Genomic DNA, 15,488 nt, shown 5'->3' with positions numbered 1-15,488 from the left:
CGAGCTGAAAAACGCCCGATACTGGCTCAGCGGCCGGCCGCGAACCCGCTAATAAGCGCCGTATCCGCCATGTTCAAATCGCAAATCGCCCGTCCGGCTAGGGTTAACATACACGCGACAATCGAGCCGGCACGGTTCCGCGTAGGTACACTCCAGCGATCGATCGGTCGTTATCTCGCAGGCCCTTCGGCTTGCTTCTCCCGCAGTCAAAGCTCTGGCGGCGGCGGCCTTCGATTGAAGGGGGAACGAGCGCCGTCCGCCAGGCTATTTATACACGTGACGGATATTTTCGTGAACTTTACGCACTTGCCCAGAAGGAGGAAAAACCCATTGTTGGCCAACCTGCGATCGGCCGATTGATCACGTCACCCTGTTGACTGCCGCGACGCGGTTTCCATAGAATAAACACAATAGTAACAAGGGAGTAATCCAGGAGGTTCCCCTATACTGTACAGACAGATCTACCTGTCCATCTTTTTACCCACCCCTGACAGGAACACAGATTTTCATTCTTCTTCTGTGACACATATCCACGATTCATGTCTATGATGCCGTCATTACTTGTCGTTGTTCGTAGATATAGAAACATGGACTGAACAATGTCAGCATAAAATTGGCCTTTTTATAGAAAGAGGGAAATGATCGTCGGGCATTTACCTGTCTCTTTTTTTTTTCACATAGAGGTGATTGTGGACCAATCAAAATTCTAGAAAAAGACAACTGTATGCACGATGTTTCTCTCTGTCACTTTTTTTGACCGTATTTCATGCATAGATAGAAAGGGAAGGCACAGTCCATCCATGTCTCTATGTCTATGTCGTTGTTATGGAGAGAAAATAGAAGGAGAACGACCCCTGCTTTCAAACCACAGATAATTTATCCTCTAAAGTATGTACCAGTAGATTATTCATTTTTTGTACAAGTGTGCGCGTACAACCCTTTTCCCACACGCATTTCAAGTTGCAAAATAATCAATTTCCTAAATAATCCCGGAGATTCCAGGACGGATCTACCTTTCCATTACCTTATCGTTCATCTTTTTACCCACCCCTGACAGGAACACAGATTTTCATGCCTTCTTCTGTGACAGATGTCCCTGATTCATGTCTATGGTGCCGACATAACTTGTCGTTGCTATGGAGAGAAAAGAGAAGGAGAAAGATCCCTGCTTTCAAACCACAGATAATTTACCCTTTAAATTATGTACCAGTAGATTTTATTCTACAAGCGTGCGCGTTCAACACTTTTCCCACAAGCATTCAAGTTGCCAAGCGTCGCTTTCCCAAACGGTGCAGCAAAAACACCAAAAGGCGTATACCCAAAAACAAATTCATATTTTCAAGGAATCATACAGTCAAGAATAAGCCTTCCTAAAATTCTTGCTTACATACTCACTTTGCCAAAATTGTATCATTTGATTTGGGAAAATTCATCAGAAACTAAACTAACCTAACCTAATTTTGGTTACCACAATTCACCTTTAGCGATAGCAGAGACTCACTTACTTTCCTCATTTTCGGCGACACTTTTTCAGTACATCGATGGTTCTCTACTCTCCATATGATTACCCACCCCTGATAGGAACACAGATTCTCATTTCTATGATCATGTCCACAATTCATGTCTATGATGGCTTGTCATTGCTGTTGTGACATCAACTGTTCTCTGGTTTTTCAGGAAACTCGATAGACGTCAAAATTTCGATGATCATTTTCTACGAGCGTCATCTTGATTTGAGAAGGATCATTTTGCTCGGATATATTTGTGAATCATTCAAATCTGAACCCTTATAAGCGGCGCCTCCATTTCGAGTCAAGCATTTCCGACTGGGGAAGGCGACTCGCCGTCAGTTTTCAATAAGACTTATACGAAAATCAATAATGGCAACACACAAATTCAGTGGGACATCGGCGGTATTCTCTAGCTTCCCGGCGGCTCCTTCGACGGGGTGTGACCTCCCTATCTCTCTTTTTCGCCCCGTCCTTCCCACACACTAATTCCCATATGCTATGCGATAGAGTCGAGAGATCCAATTCACACGTAAGCGCCGCCAATCTCTCCATCGCTCGAGAGATTTTTCACGAGGAAACACGTAGAAATCCTGTTTGCCCCTCGACAACAAGGACAGCAAGGATAGAGGGGGTAGATACACTTTCCGGTAGTCGTAGAGGCGTTTCGACATTTTCGAATTCTCAGTGAAAGAAATGCCAAAACATAGCAACCGCTTACTAAATCACTATACAGGCTGTTCCTAAATTCGAGGTAGAGACGAAGAAGGGAGATTCCTCAAGTAATTTCAAAATTTTTTTTTCCATAAACAGGATGGCAACGTTTCGTTTTCGAGATACCGGGTGTTGAAGCTTGAATTTTTGGATTGGTATCGAAACAAGTTGTGAAAACACATTCATTATTGGAAATTCCGAGTTTAATTTGATGTGTCAACACTAACAATGAATTAATTCACCACTCCTTACTAGCTGAATTTTTTATGGCAATGTGGATTTGTCTGAGAATTTCCAGAGAATCGTTCAAATTTTTTTTCTCGAAATCGGTAGCATATACGAAAAAAGTACAAGAGATCATAAAGTTTAGCATAACAACAAAGCTTCCTTTTATATTTTTTCAAATAAACAGTGGCTCACCAAAAAAAAAGTTCTGGAGGAAAACAGGGAAGTGTTCCAGAAAATATCACCCTGTACATTTGCCATCGAAATTGGCATGTCACATAGTGTGAACTATCAATCATAATATGCATGCCAAATTTCAGTTGAATATCTTGTAACGCGTAGATACTAAAAGAGAAAAACTTGAAGAAAAACTTTAACACCTTTAACACCCTGTATCTGGAAAACGAATCGTTTGCGGTTCTATGTTCATAAGACTTTTTTCTTAAAATTACTCAAGGAATACCCTCTTTACATTTGTACCTCGAATTAAGGAACACCTATACAGGGTGATTCATAACTATTGGGACATAGGCTAAGGGCAGATTGTTTGGACCAAATTATGGCGATAGGACCAAATATACCTCAATAAAATATTGCTGTGGAAAAAGATAGAGGGCGTTAAAGTTGAATTTTTCATAAGGAGACAGAATAATATTTTCTTCGAAGTTCGAAAGTCCTTTATTAAAAGAATAAGAAAAGGCATAGAAGTCGGAGGAGGCCACGTAGAACATTTAATTTAAGTTTGCTCTTTTTATGTTACATTGTTTTTAATTATGCTTTAACGTCGAAATAAATAAATAAAATAAATAAATCGGTACTTCAAATCTCCTTCCGATGCTCTGAACTGTTTTCCTCAAAAGCGGATGACAAATATATAGAGAAATTATTAGCAAAAAACGAAAAAAAATTCAACTTTAACGCCCTCTATCTTTTTCCACAGCAATATTTTATTGAGGTATATTCGGTCCTATCGCCATATTTTGGTCCAAACAATCTGCCCTTAGCCTATATCCCAATAGTTATGAATCACCCTGTATAATCCGGTATTTCGTGATTCAACAGAAGGGGTCCTTGACCGACATTAACCTCTATGGTCCTTACGAAATAAGCATATATACAGAGACTAGGTAACTGACTGAATGTTCTGGAAAACGTCGAAAAAAGATTTTCCGGATTAACGCAACCCCAAAAATCGACAATCCAACCATCCCTAACCGCTAAAGCGCAATTTTTTCTGACTGAAGTGGCGCCATAATTGAATCGCAGTTGCAGAGCCCCCCCACGGCTCACGAGCTAATGGGGTGTGATCCACACGGCTACTTGTCGAAAACGGGGGTGAATTCCAGTCAGTGGAGGCTGCAGACTGGGAGCGTATTTCCCGGTTCTTTTACGATTATTATCGGGATATCGTTGTGTGTAGGGGGAAAGGGGGTTGGAAAATTTCAGGATGAACAATAATGTTTTAGTTGATACGATTATCATAACATACTAGTAGGCTATTTTGGCTTAATTTTGGGTTGCCCGCATTTACGGTCGCCTCCCAGACCCGTACAGCAACAGCATTGGACTTGGAGGGATGATAACTTCGCCATCTTGAATAATTGCAGATGATGTTTGGTAAAATGCCCAACCTGTGTGTGTACAGTACCTATGTTCTTATATTGTTCTTTTGTTTATAGAAAATGGAGAATTCTCCTCAATATCACAGCATATGCAAGTTTAAACTGAATAATTATAAGTTTCATTCATGAATTCTTCAAATGCACCGCGGAAACTATTCAAAAACATTCTTCAAATATGAGTTTTGAATTTGAATCGCTTCGTTTCTAGTTTACGATTTGGCAACAGCGCCTACTAGAAAATAAAAATAACAATGGCTTGTTTATAAGATAACAGCTGTGGATTTACAGCCATCATACGGCGAGTACTCACTGGCGAGCCTCAACAGCAACCGGCCATAACAATCCCATAAAATTTTACGACCTTCCCCGTTAGTCGCAGGCTTCATAGACAGCCATCTTTGTCTAGCTCATCAAGATAGTGTATGCTGCCCTTTATTATCAACGCATATTTCAGTCGATGTTGCCAACTTGTGCATTAGAAACGAAACGCTTTAAATTTTGAATACCCATTTTTATTTTTCATTTTTAAGTACTTAAAATATTTTTTTTTTGGGAGACGGTTGAAATGGTTATTTCAAAATGTAACATTTCAAAGACATTTCATAAAAAATACATCATTTTCGTCAGCAGGAGTATTCCCAATTGAATTATACGATTTTTTTGGCCTTTCAACTAATTCGGTTTTTGCTGAACGTCAATTCTGTTAGCCAGAGTGACGTGTGAAAGATTTTATAGAAGGTTAGTCTTTGACTTATACAAACATTTTCGAGCAAAAGCTTCTTGAGGTCAAAAGAAACGGTTTTCCCTTCTTTTTTTTCAATTCGCCTCGGTTGAAAATATACAGGCTGTTGGAGATCTATAAAAAAATGTTATTTTGAGAAAGCTCCCAAACGATTTTTTCTTATGCAATGATTTTTGGGATATAGTTTTTGATTAATGTGATGAATCTTCTTCAATTACAAAATTACAGCCACATCTCCCAGTTCCTTCATCACATACCATAAAATACCAGAAATGCAAAGAACCTAACACTTGTTTTCTTCATATTTTATGGTATATTGCGATTTCTTCAACAAAAAAAGAGCTCGAGATTATGTCATCTGTTTTCTTCTAGCTGCTTTAGTTTTGGACATCCCCCGAAAAGACAACGACTTTTGCCCACCCTGTACAAGTCAAAGACTCATCCTGTATATTATAATACATACATATGTATATGAAATCTTTTTCGCGTCATATTCTGAGATTTATGTTTCAGTTCAATTTTGTTCTTAACATTTTTATTATTTTCAGTTCCTCGAATCGGAAATCTTCAGTGGTCCGTCCCATACACGATCTGCGACATCCCTGGACGATATTTGTAGATTTGTACAAATCCGGACGAGCGGCCAAGAAGCATCATCAGATGAGATGGCGGCGTTCGCCATCCGTCCTGTGTCATTCCGAGGAAAACCATTAGCGGCCGGCGGGGGAGTAGAGCGGGTCAATATTTGGAAACCGAGACTGCGGAAGCGTGAACTATGGCCCGGTGCTAAGGGAAAACGGTACCCCCTGTTGCCCCTCCACGAGCGGCATGCAAGATGGAGAAGATTCAATTGAAACTGAAGCCAAATCGGCCTCCACGCAAATTTTTTGATATATAATCGTCGAATTCGCCCGTATCATAAAAGCTTCATACTACAGCAACATGTCTACATAGCAGAGGAATCCTACTTCTCGTACGACCCCCGTAAATGAGCGAGTTTCGCGAGAGCGAAGGGATAGGAAGAAAAGAGTAACAGCGCCCATGGATCAATGCAAGGTTGGCCGTGCACGGGTGCCAAATACAATTTAGTTAATCTACCGCCATCTGCCCGCATCCACAATCACTACAAGCCATCTCACTCTATCCACAAGGCCCGGAAAAGCGAATTCGACAACAGTATACAACACATTCCCCAAAATCCCCGGGATCTCGATCTGCAGCTTATTCTCGAACGTCAACACGTCGAAAGCTTCAAGGGTGTTTCTCCCTCAAATCGGTTCCTACTGCCTCAATATTATCATTATATAACGACGAGAAAGACACGGAGGCAAGAAAGGGACAGATTCGAGTATTCCGATCCGCAAACGCATTCCTGAATTGCATTAAACGAAACCAGTATTCCGAATAAAAAAGCAAATGTGGCAACCGGTAACGAAACGGCGCAGAGATCCACCCAATACGGCCACGATCGAAGAGCCTCAGTTAAAAGCGAATCAATTCCCGATAAATTGCAAATGTGAAAACCAAAGAGTATCAAGACTTTACATTCTGTGGTGAAAACACTCACAGACTGATAACATTGTTTGAAATTTGATTTATACTCTATGTTTAGCATTTCATTCTTTTCTCGAACCAGAGAAATGGAATTTTCCAGCACAGAACACTTTTCTATGTTTATGCTAAAGAGTTCTCTCCATACTCTGTCACCTACACCATCGTTGCCAACCATGCGGACAATATGGGCACAGAACAACATCACCTCGTTTGTTACGTTTGCGTTTTGTTTGCAAAACCCGGATTTACTCTGCGTTTTTTGTCATCGAGCTTCATGTCACTGAACACAGTAACTACACCTGACCTGATGCAACACAAACAGGAGCATATCTACTCTATAGCAGATAAATCTCTTCATATTCCAATTTGGATAATATTTCCAAAAACCACAAATACATAATTGTCATATTGGTACAGGATCCCATGACCAAATAAGTGGTAATTTACAAAATCTTTAGAAACAATTCTTCAAGTATCCAATATGACCAGAGAATTATTGTAGAAGTGGACATGATAATCGATACGTATTCATAAATTCTTGTGTACATGAAAGGTGCACAATGTCAGCTCCTAGTAACCACGACACCCGTGTTCATAAATAACGCGAAATGAAAAGCGATCGATATAATTACTGAAAACTTTCTGGCAACGACTCTAAAACACAGGACAATTTGTCGAGGTATAAAATGAATACCTTTCATGACATTATAGAAGTGCACGATGCATTTTAAATAAAGTACATTCGTTCGTGGTCAACGTTCGTCTAGGTTAATAATTCCCTTGAATTATTGAGTGGTATAAATTTCATAAATTGATACTTTCGACCATCGTTTGAAAAAAAAAACATCAATATCCTTTAGAAATCATGGCACTTCAGCTTCAACGAGTTTCGACAACTTGGATAACTTCCTTTCGAGGATCATAGAATACGAACAAATTGTTTTCAGCTCAATTCTTTTTATATTTCATGAAACATCCGATTGACTTCACATACAGATTGTTCGATTTCAATTATTTGATAATCCACCATTATAGTATTTCAAAGGTGGGTAGGTATTTCCAAAGGATTTATTTACATACTTTGTCTTATTTTCGTTGAATTCAATGATCCTTGGTTTGCTCAGAAATAACTTTTCTTCTTGCTAGATCGGGAAAATCCCAAACCATCCAATAAAGAATTTTTAACCGAAACGGATATAAACACACAGATTTCAAGAATAACTAAATATTTTTGGAAAAAGTAAGTATATATTCGCCATTCCAATATCAATAGATCAACGAACGCGGGCATAAATTCGAATAAGTAGCGACACCTACCGAATGGTCCCGTCGAACAACAATCATAGAATTTTGAGAATAAATAGTTTTCTTCTCCGATACCGCGATTCTTACTGAAATTTCGTGAAAACTTACGTAGTAGCAGTGCTCGAGAGTTCAAAGACTCCATTCTTCGTCTTGGACATGCATTCCTCCCGGTGCAGATAAGAGACGAATCCAGTCGACCACACCCTGCCTCAGTCTATTCGTGACATTTGTTATATATCCAGATTACGAGAGAGAGACTTTCAAGCAAATCCCCCCCGCGCTCCCGCGGCTCACTAGTGAGGTCCAGGTTATCCCCACCTCACTGCACGGTGCCGGACTAGATGAAATATACATAATACGACGCAGAAACGAGGAATAAAATCAATAGTTAATTCTGTGGAAAGTAACCTGACAGGAGAATCAGCTGGCCGAAGTCGGTGCGAGCGAGAAGATCCACGAAAAATAATTCAACTTTTTCCAAGCTCGAGTCGCTACGACGCAACCTCGACAACCTCTACACCAGGGTTTCTTAACCTTTTTCTAGCTATGGACCCCTTTCAATATTCCGCAGAGCTCACGGACCCTTTCTGAAAAAATAAATAGAACGAGATTTGGATTTTGCCAGATTTTATTATTTACAATAAGTACGCAATGTACATCAGTTTCAAACTTAATGTTGAGACAGAATGGTCATGGACCCCCGACTTTTGTTAAATGGACCCCTTAGGGGTCCATGGACCACTGGTTAAGAAACCCTGCTCTACACAAATTAACCAATTTTCTAATGGACGGTTTCACGCTCTAGCAAGCACACAGAGCTTCTATGTAACTAGCGTTCAATATAAAAATTCATCGTCAGGTAGGCTATGGAGTTCGTGAGGATCGATGTTCTATGCTCAAACTATCCATACGATTTTGTGGTTATCGTCTTTCAATTTATGCATACGCAAACTGTCAATATTGCGAGTATACATCTGCTAGTGTTTTTCCTTGAAAAGCGTATCTACATCGAAAATTAGAGGTTCATGACATCAATATTCTCGATCTGCTAACAATGAAGTGTCTCGTAGTCTCGTACAAAACAAGAAGATCGACCTTCAAAATGGATAGCCTACTTGAATGACAGAATATTGAAAGGAAGGTCAAAATAATGCCACCTGTGGGCTCCAGAACAGTTTCAAAATAGGAAAAACGCAGTTTTACTCTAGGTTCAAAATAATCTCATATCGCAGGAGTAACAATATGGTGAATAGAAGAAGATGGATCAACGATGAGGGCAGGATATTTTCCTCTTCTATGACTTCTATGAATAATTCTGACAGACGGTTGTTGAAATTGAACCCCATCTTGGGAACACAGAAGTAGACTTTATCGCAAAACTGCCAAGCAAATCCGAAGTTTTCGCTCTTCAAACCAAGCGAAAATATTATTTCGCTGAAATTGAGATTGCAACACACCAATTTCAGTCGTGGGTTAACCCGATTAAACAAACCAAACCAACAGCGACTAGCGTTGTATATAATTGCAACCATTCAGCAGGCTGGGAACGAGATACTCTCGAGAGCAATGTTGTACATTCTCCACTGGATAACCGTGGCACGCACGCCTCATATAGTTTCAAGTGCACATAGAGCCAATGGTATTAAAGGTGTAACATGTAACCGTGACCGGTTGTTAAGCGACGCTGCCATATAGTCGTCGAAAAAAGTTGGAAAAGGAAATTGATTATCTATCCCCAAAGGCAAACAATATAAAATTGGAATTGTCTTTTTTTCTAATATCATTAATTTACATAAACTATAAAGAATTGCAGGGTTGCTGAATGATATCTGTTCAAAACGTCAAAGGAACCCTAAAAAATTGATTTCATTTCCCCAATGAAAAAAAATCCCAGGTAAAAATTGAACATCCCTCCGTGGAAGATTTACCGCACCGTCCGGCAACGTCGCGGAACGAACAGCTGTTGGATCGAATTGACGAGGCCACGCGAGGAGGACGGAGCGATAACAAAGAGAGGGAAAGAGACGTCTAAGCGGCGCATAGAGGAGCACGCCAGATTCCCGAACAGCCGGTGCTCTTGTGCCGTGTTTTTGTAGCACCGTGGAAGTTGTGAGAGAGTGAGTGAAGTGGAGTGCATCGATCGTGGAGCGTTTCCCTGGTCGTCGTCGGTGTCCCGACCCGACAAAAGAACGGACACTTGTTGCGCCCTCGAATCACTCCCAAACACACACAGAAATGGTAATTCGGCGACAGGGTCGGATCGAGGTGAATTTTGGTACTTCGGGAAATGAATGAGGGGAAGTGGACTATGCGACTAGCTTTTTTCTTTTAGAAATTTCGAATTAATCGCGAAACTACAAGTTTTTGAGTGTCATGATTGAAGGGCTCCAACTCCCAAACTACGACGTAGGTTGATGCCAAGGTTTTCATCATATTTCACTATCTTCAATTAAGGAGGTCCTGAAAATATTGAATAGATTGATTTTACGAAGAATTTTTTAATGCTGAGACAATAAATGTGATTTTTTTGCCATGTGAAGGGGAACTAGTACAATGAAAAATAGACGAAAAAATGTTGGGTTAATCAGTGAATTTAAACACGATAAAATTTTAGATTCGAAAAAATGCAGGTTAGCATATCTACTTGAATATCCTTTATTTCAGAATACATAAGTAAATTTCAATTTTATTTTCAATAACGCGATTATATTGAGAGTTAACGAATTAAATAGCATCTTTGGCATTGAATAATTAATATAGTTACAGAGATTAGACCACCCATTACTTACGCGCTAAGTCAGGAACTGCTACAAGACAAGATAAACCAAAAACATCTAGAAATCACCTTCCAAACTTTGGGGGTCAATAATGCTGGAGTAATTTTAAATGTAGAAAACCCAATATTACAACATCGGTAATCCGGCTTCGAATCTTCAACAATAATTCAGTTCTGTACCAGAAATTCCCCAAAAACTTAGTTTTAGACAGAGAGCGATTCTTATAGATTATTTTTCTGAAAATAGATAACAAATATTCAGATATTTTTTGTATGCCTCTCCAGGAATGGAAGCTGAGTGAGACGTACAAAGCCACACCTTGGTTATAAGCAAACAAAACATATATAAAAATAAACGAGATATATGCTTTTGATCATTGGAAACATTTATGTCCAAAAGTTCCTGGATCCGGCCCTGCCGCTGAACCGTAAAGGAGCGCTGAGCCAACGAGTCGACCGAGTCCGCAATGGCGGAATTCCACAGATATCATCATCTCACTTACCGAGTCACCGCACACAACAAGCGGGCGGAGGACTACGTCACCGACATGGCCTGCTTTGCGTTCGGATTATTCAGCGAAGAGTGGACCCACAGCGCACCACGCGGCCGAACAATCAACTATATCGGCGGCGGACAGCGATTACCGTGCTAAGTGACTGGTTTGAGCCTTCTTCATTGAACCTAAAGGGGGCCATTGACTGAACGATTTTCAGACGCATCACGTAATCCAGATGGATAGTATTTTTATCACACATTCGTTTCAGAGGATCACGTTATGGTTGTGGGAGTGCTACAGATGGAGTGTAATGCAATGTGTAGAACTAATTTTGATACTGCATATATTCGAATCAAGATGGCGTCTGAATTTAGACGTAATTTTATTGTTTTTGTAACAATAAAGTTTTGAATGTGTTTCAAACAGTAGGGGGGTATATACTTCATATCAGTAGTTCATCAGATTTTAAGGTTTATCTAGAGAAATAGTATTCAACCGATTCCTAAACTTGCAAAAAATGGAGTTTAAAATTTGCTGGCATCCACACTAACTTCATTTCTAATTCAAGTCTTGAACCAGAACATTTTTCGGCGTTTTGCTATAGATTTGACTCAAGAAAGAATTATTTTCTTTCTTTATAAACCACATTTTATACCTTTAAGATGCATCAGATATTTCCCGAATTGTAACATTAACTTCTGTATTCTTATCATGGGAAATTTTTCGAAGATCATCTTAAGAGTAATTTATCTTCCAGGAAAATTATCGTAGATCTAAACGTGATACATATTCTGAAAGAGTAACTTGGCTAGTTATAAATATGAGAGCTTCATCCACTTCGGCACAACCGTTCGGTCTTGAGGAATATAATGAAAAATACAGAAAAAATATCCCTGGAATATTCCAAGAACTTCAATGGTGAAAAATCTTTAAAATATCATTTATCAAAATATCACTGCACCTAAAGAAGTTCCCAGGGAAATTTTACAACTACTACTGCTTAAACGTCAAACTATAATTTGAACAAAATTGAGAACTTCTTTACCGAACCTGACAATTTGTTTTGTTCATGCACACATGTAAAAATGCCTTACTAAGTACGACATTAAAATTCCCATTACTGAAAACCTGTTTGAACCATACTTCAGAAAGAGTTTTCTACTAAGCAACGTAGAGGCGAAAATTTTGCATTATTTGCAATGACGTTTATTGATGGTATCAGATTTATGAACCAAATTTCATCAGTCATGACTAATTTTCGAAAAAAGCCAGTACATTTCTGATATTTCATGTCCAACCTGTCACGAAACACTGAAAATTTAATTTTGTTCATAGGGTTCGTTTTCAAACGTTCATTGTTCTAAATAATAAAAAAATGTATCCTATAAAGAATGCACCTATCACATTGAAAAAAGCTTTATTTCCACAGACTTATGTAGAATGTATTATTATAATCTGTCTGTGTTCATTTCAAGTACTCTACAACCATATTAACTACGGAAAAATGTTGTATCCTTACTGCCTACGATTCAAATGAACTACGAACATCCGTGCTTTCAAATTAAAAAACAGGATATCATCCACGCTAGTCCATAGCTGCCAACGTGAACGATCGAACGCAATTAAAATCCCTACTTTAGATTCTTTAGAATGAGCCATAGAGAGAGATCTTCGAGGCGCAAGATGTCCGCTCAACTCCGCCGTGCGGGCCTCAATTTAAAGGTCAACTGTAAACGAAACGAACAATGGATATTGGCGAATCCAAAAATCTAGACGCCCTCTGCCGACTGAATTACGAAACTACTTTGTCAGTACTGCAAAGTCAAAACAAGTTTAGTTCCTTATGATTTTTCTTATCTCACGTTGTCCAACAAAGTATTAAAACAATTATTTGGAGAAGTTATATTGGGATTATTGTCTGGGTTTCTGAATAGAAATATTGATTCCGAAAAAATATTGGAAAAGGTATTTATACCAGTGCTTTCAACATGCAGGAGTTAGGTTAAACGATTTTTCTTTGCGAGAGTTTTCAGTTTTCTGCTAAATTCAATTGACGATTTAGAAATACAATTTCATAATTTTCGTACTTCCAAATGAAAGCTTTATCTCATCTGTAGAACTTGTTCCATGAGCTGAATCATATTTATGTCTCTTGAGATTTCAGTATGAGGAATACCTATATCATAACATGGAATTGAAATACTTTAAATAGAAACTTCACAAACTCAGTATATGCTGCCTCAACATTATTAGCTAGGTTTAATTCAAGAAAGAATCTGTGAAATAATAGGATTTTGTGTCTAGGTACGGTGGATCACCAATATATCGCTCGATTTTATTCCACAATTCATCCTTTTCCAATGAAATATTTCCAAATATGTTGGTCTTTCTTTACGAAACTAAATCAATCAATTCAATTCCGATAAATATCTAGATTTTCTAGAAAAACTCTGTTAGGCCGTACAAATCTCGAAAAGAGTACTGACAAACGTCAAAGTTTGTTTTCATTTCGCAGCGCCCTCAACGGTAATTGGATTCGCGAATAATGACATTAGTGAAAACATCGACCGTCCTCTACACTCCGGTGGCAAAAATTATTTAGAACACAGAGGCAGAGAGCACTCGTCATATCGATCGGTCAGGATCGTGGCGTTCCGGCCCAAGGAAGTTTTCCTTCTTTCGTTCTCGCAGATTAAATCGAAACGTACGGCTTTGTCGATTGACGATTATCGCCGATGATATCGAACGAACCACGCCTTGGAACCGAGCGCTGCGGAACTGGGAAATATGCAGAAAAATTCATGAGGGGTAGCTGAGGAATGAACTTGACTTTTTCAGAAAGCAAGAAGGTTTTGAGATGTAATTTCCACCACCTGTCAAAATATGGTGTCATTGTGACAGATGACAAGTGAATTTCAATTATTCATACCTCATTCTGTTCCAAAAATTCACATAAATTGCCTAATCTAATTCTATGTCTATAGATACGCCATAAAATGAGATGATGTCATCTTCGTTGAAGAAAAAAGATCTTAATTTCGATAAAAACCATGAGACATTTTTGTATTATACTTATCAGCACGCTAATAACTGTAGTCTCCCTCGGAATCTTGAACATATATCGTTATAATTCCATTCGCATTATTTACTTCCATTCTTTAAACCAGCCAATGTTAGAGTAGAGTATTCGGCAAGTCAGTGAATCCTGATCGAAACATTTCCTCTTAGAAAACAAGAAATTAGACAGAATTATGATTAATCATCCCTATTACTAAAGGAACGAAAATCTCCCATGGTAAGTTGGCAACATTGTAATTCCTCCTGGGGACCATTACGACGGGTGCAACCGCTGCATCCTCGCGCTTAGCTAAGTTGGCTCTGATATGTCGCCCCCTCCGACATCCCGCCTCCAATATTGATTTTTAGACGTTAGAAAATCGCGTTGCTAAATAAAAAGTTCACAAACCCTATCTCTATCTCCCACGTACTCCAAAATGGCTGTAAATGATGGAAACTACAAGTTCGCATAGATCTTGGAACATAGATCTATTTATCAATTCGATGATTGACACATAAATTATGGCTACGTTCAAGACGAGCTTTCAGGTTATTTTTTTTTCGCTCTCAGGTTTCGGACACTGAAGACTGCGTTACAAAATACCCTCTTCCTACAGTTATAGAATCTAATTGCTTTTTCAACGATACCAAGAGGACACCTATTTCAGTTTTACATCACATAATTCGTCTAAAATTAGATGCAAATGGATGTTTCACTTCTACTCGGGATATGTAATTGCTGTCTTGATACGTTAGATCACTGGGAAATTTTATTTAAGCCAATGAACACGCGACCATTATCCAATTTGTTTTGCTCCCAGTTCCTTTTGTCGAATGATGTTTTCTACAATTAAATATTACGCTTCTAGAGAGGATGAACACCCCCAATTGCCCCTGTTGTCAAACTTATGAATACTTGAGTTGAAAACGGTAGAAAGATAAAATTTTTCCCTACATGTCAGCAATTCGAATATACAGGTGTTCAATTATACATTTAAATTTTTTTAAGTTATCATTAAAGATTCTGGATATTCACCCAGCCATAAAACTATTGGACAAAACGAAATATTGAACGGAAGAAACTTACCACCTCCTGTGAAGCACCTTTTATGTCCCATTCCTCTTTTTAACGTAATTCGCCATTCAAAACTGAAAACAGAAATTTCAGAACCTATAAATATTTTAAAAGAGAGGAACCTAAAAATGTAAACACAATTCCTGAATATTCTATGTATTTTCCTCATTTCATTTCAATAAAAATACTACTAAGAAAAGATAGACATTGAATGAATTCGTTAATATTTCAATTGAGGCGATGAGATTTTTATCCTCGAGCAAGATGACTATAAATAATCAGCCATGTTTATGAATAAAGATCTCAGAATGTCACGAAGTTTCGTTACATTAGTTGATCACAATAAACAAAGAGAACGATCACAATATACGTACATTTCCAATCTAAAATGGAACCACCCAGGAATATTAGGA

The 15,488-nt window shown here is 38.7% G+C and overlaps 1 protein-coding gene and 1 long non-coding RNA gene across 6 annotated transcripts in view; one reads left to right on the top strand and one right to left on the bottom strand.

The window, feature by feature from the left end:
• Nucleotides 1–15,488, bottom strand: part of LOC123312948 (serine/threonine-protein kinase tousled-like 2) — a 98,184-nt gene that overhangs the window by 78,077 nt on the left and 4,619 nt on the right. For 4 of the 5 annotated variants that reach the window (XM_044897547.1, XM_044897548.1, XM_044897551.1 and 1 more), the window contains exon 2: nucleotides 15,088–15,149. Coding sequence is in view for 2 of the 5 variants with exons in the window: in XM_044897548.1 (XP_044753483.1) it covers nucleotides 15,088–15,118 (31 nt within the window). In the remaining 3 variants the exon portion in view is untranslated. Of the gene's footprint in view, nucleotides 1–15,087; nucleotides 15,150–15,488 lie in introns of those variants that run through there. The other variant, XM_044897558.1, reaches the window with a different exon arrangement.
• LOC123312953 lies at nucleotides 9,525–10,792 on the top strand. The gene is made up of 2 exons (XR_006537706.1): nucleotides 9,525–10,076; nucleotides 10,732–10,792. It is a non-coding gene; the product is annotated as an uncharacterized LOC123312953 (long non-coding RNA).

The sequence above is a fragment of the Coccinella septempunctata genome, chromosome 5 (genome assembly GCF_907165205.1).
Source record: "Coccinella septempunctata chromosome 5, icCocSept1.1, whole genome shotgun sequence".
Classification (NCBI taxonomy): Eukaryota; Metazoa; Arthropoda; class Insecta; order Coleoptera; family Coccinellidae; genus Coccinella; species Coccinella septempunctata.
Note: the sequence above shows the minus strand (reverse complement) of the source record. Positions and strands in the feature narration are given on the sequence as shown.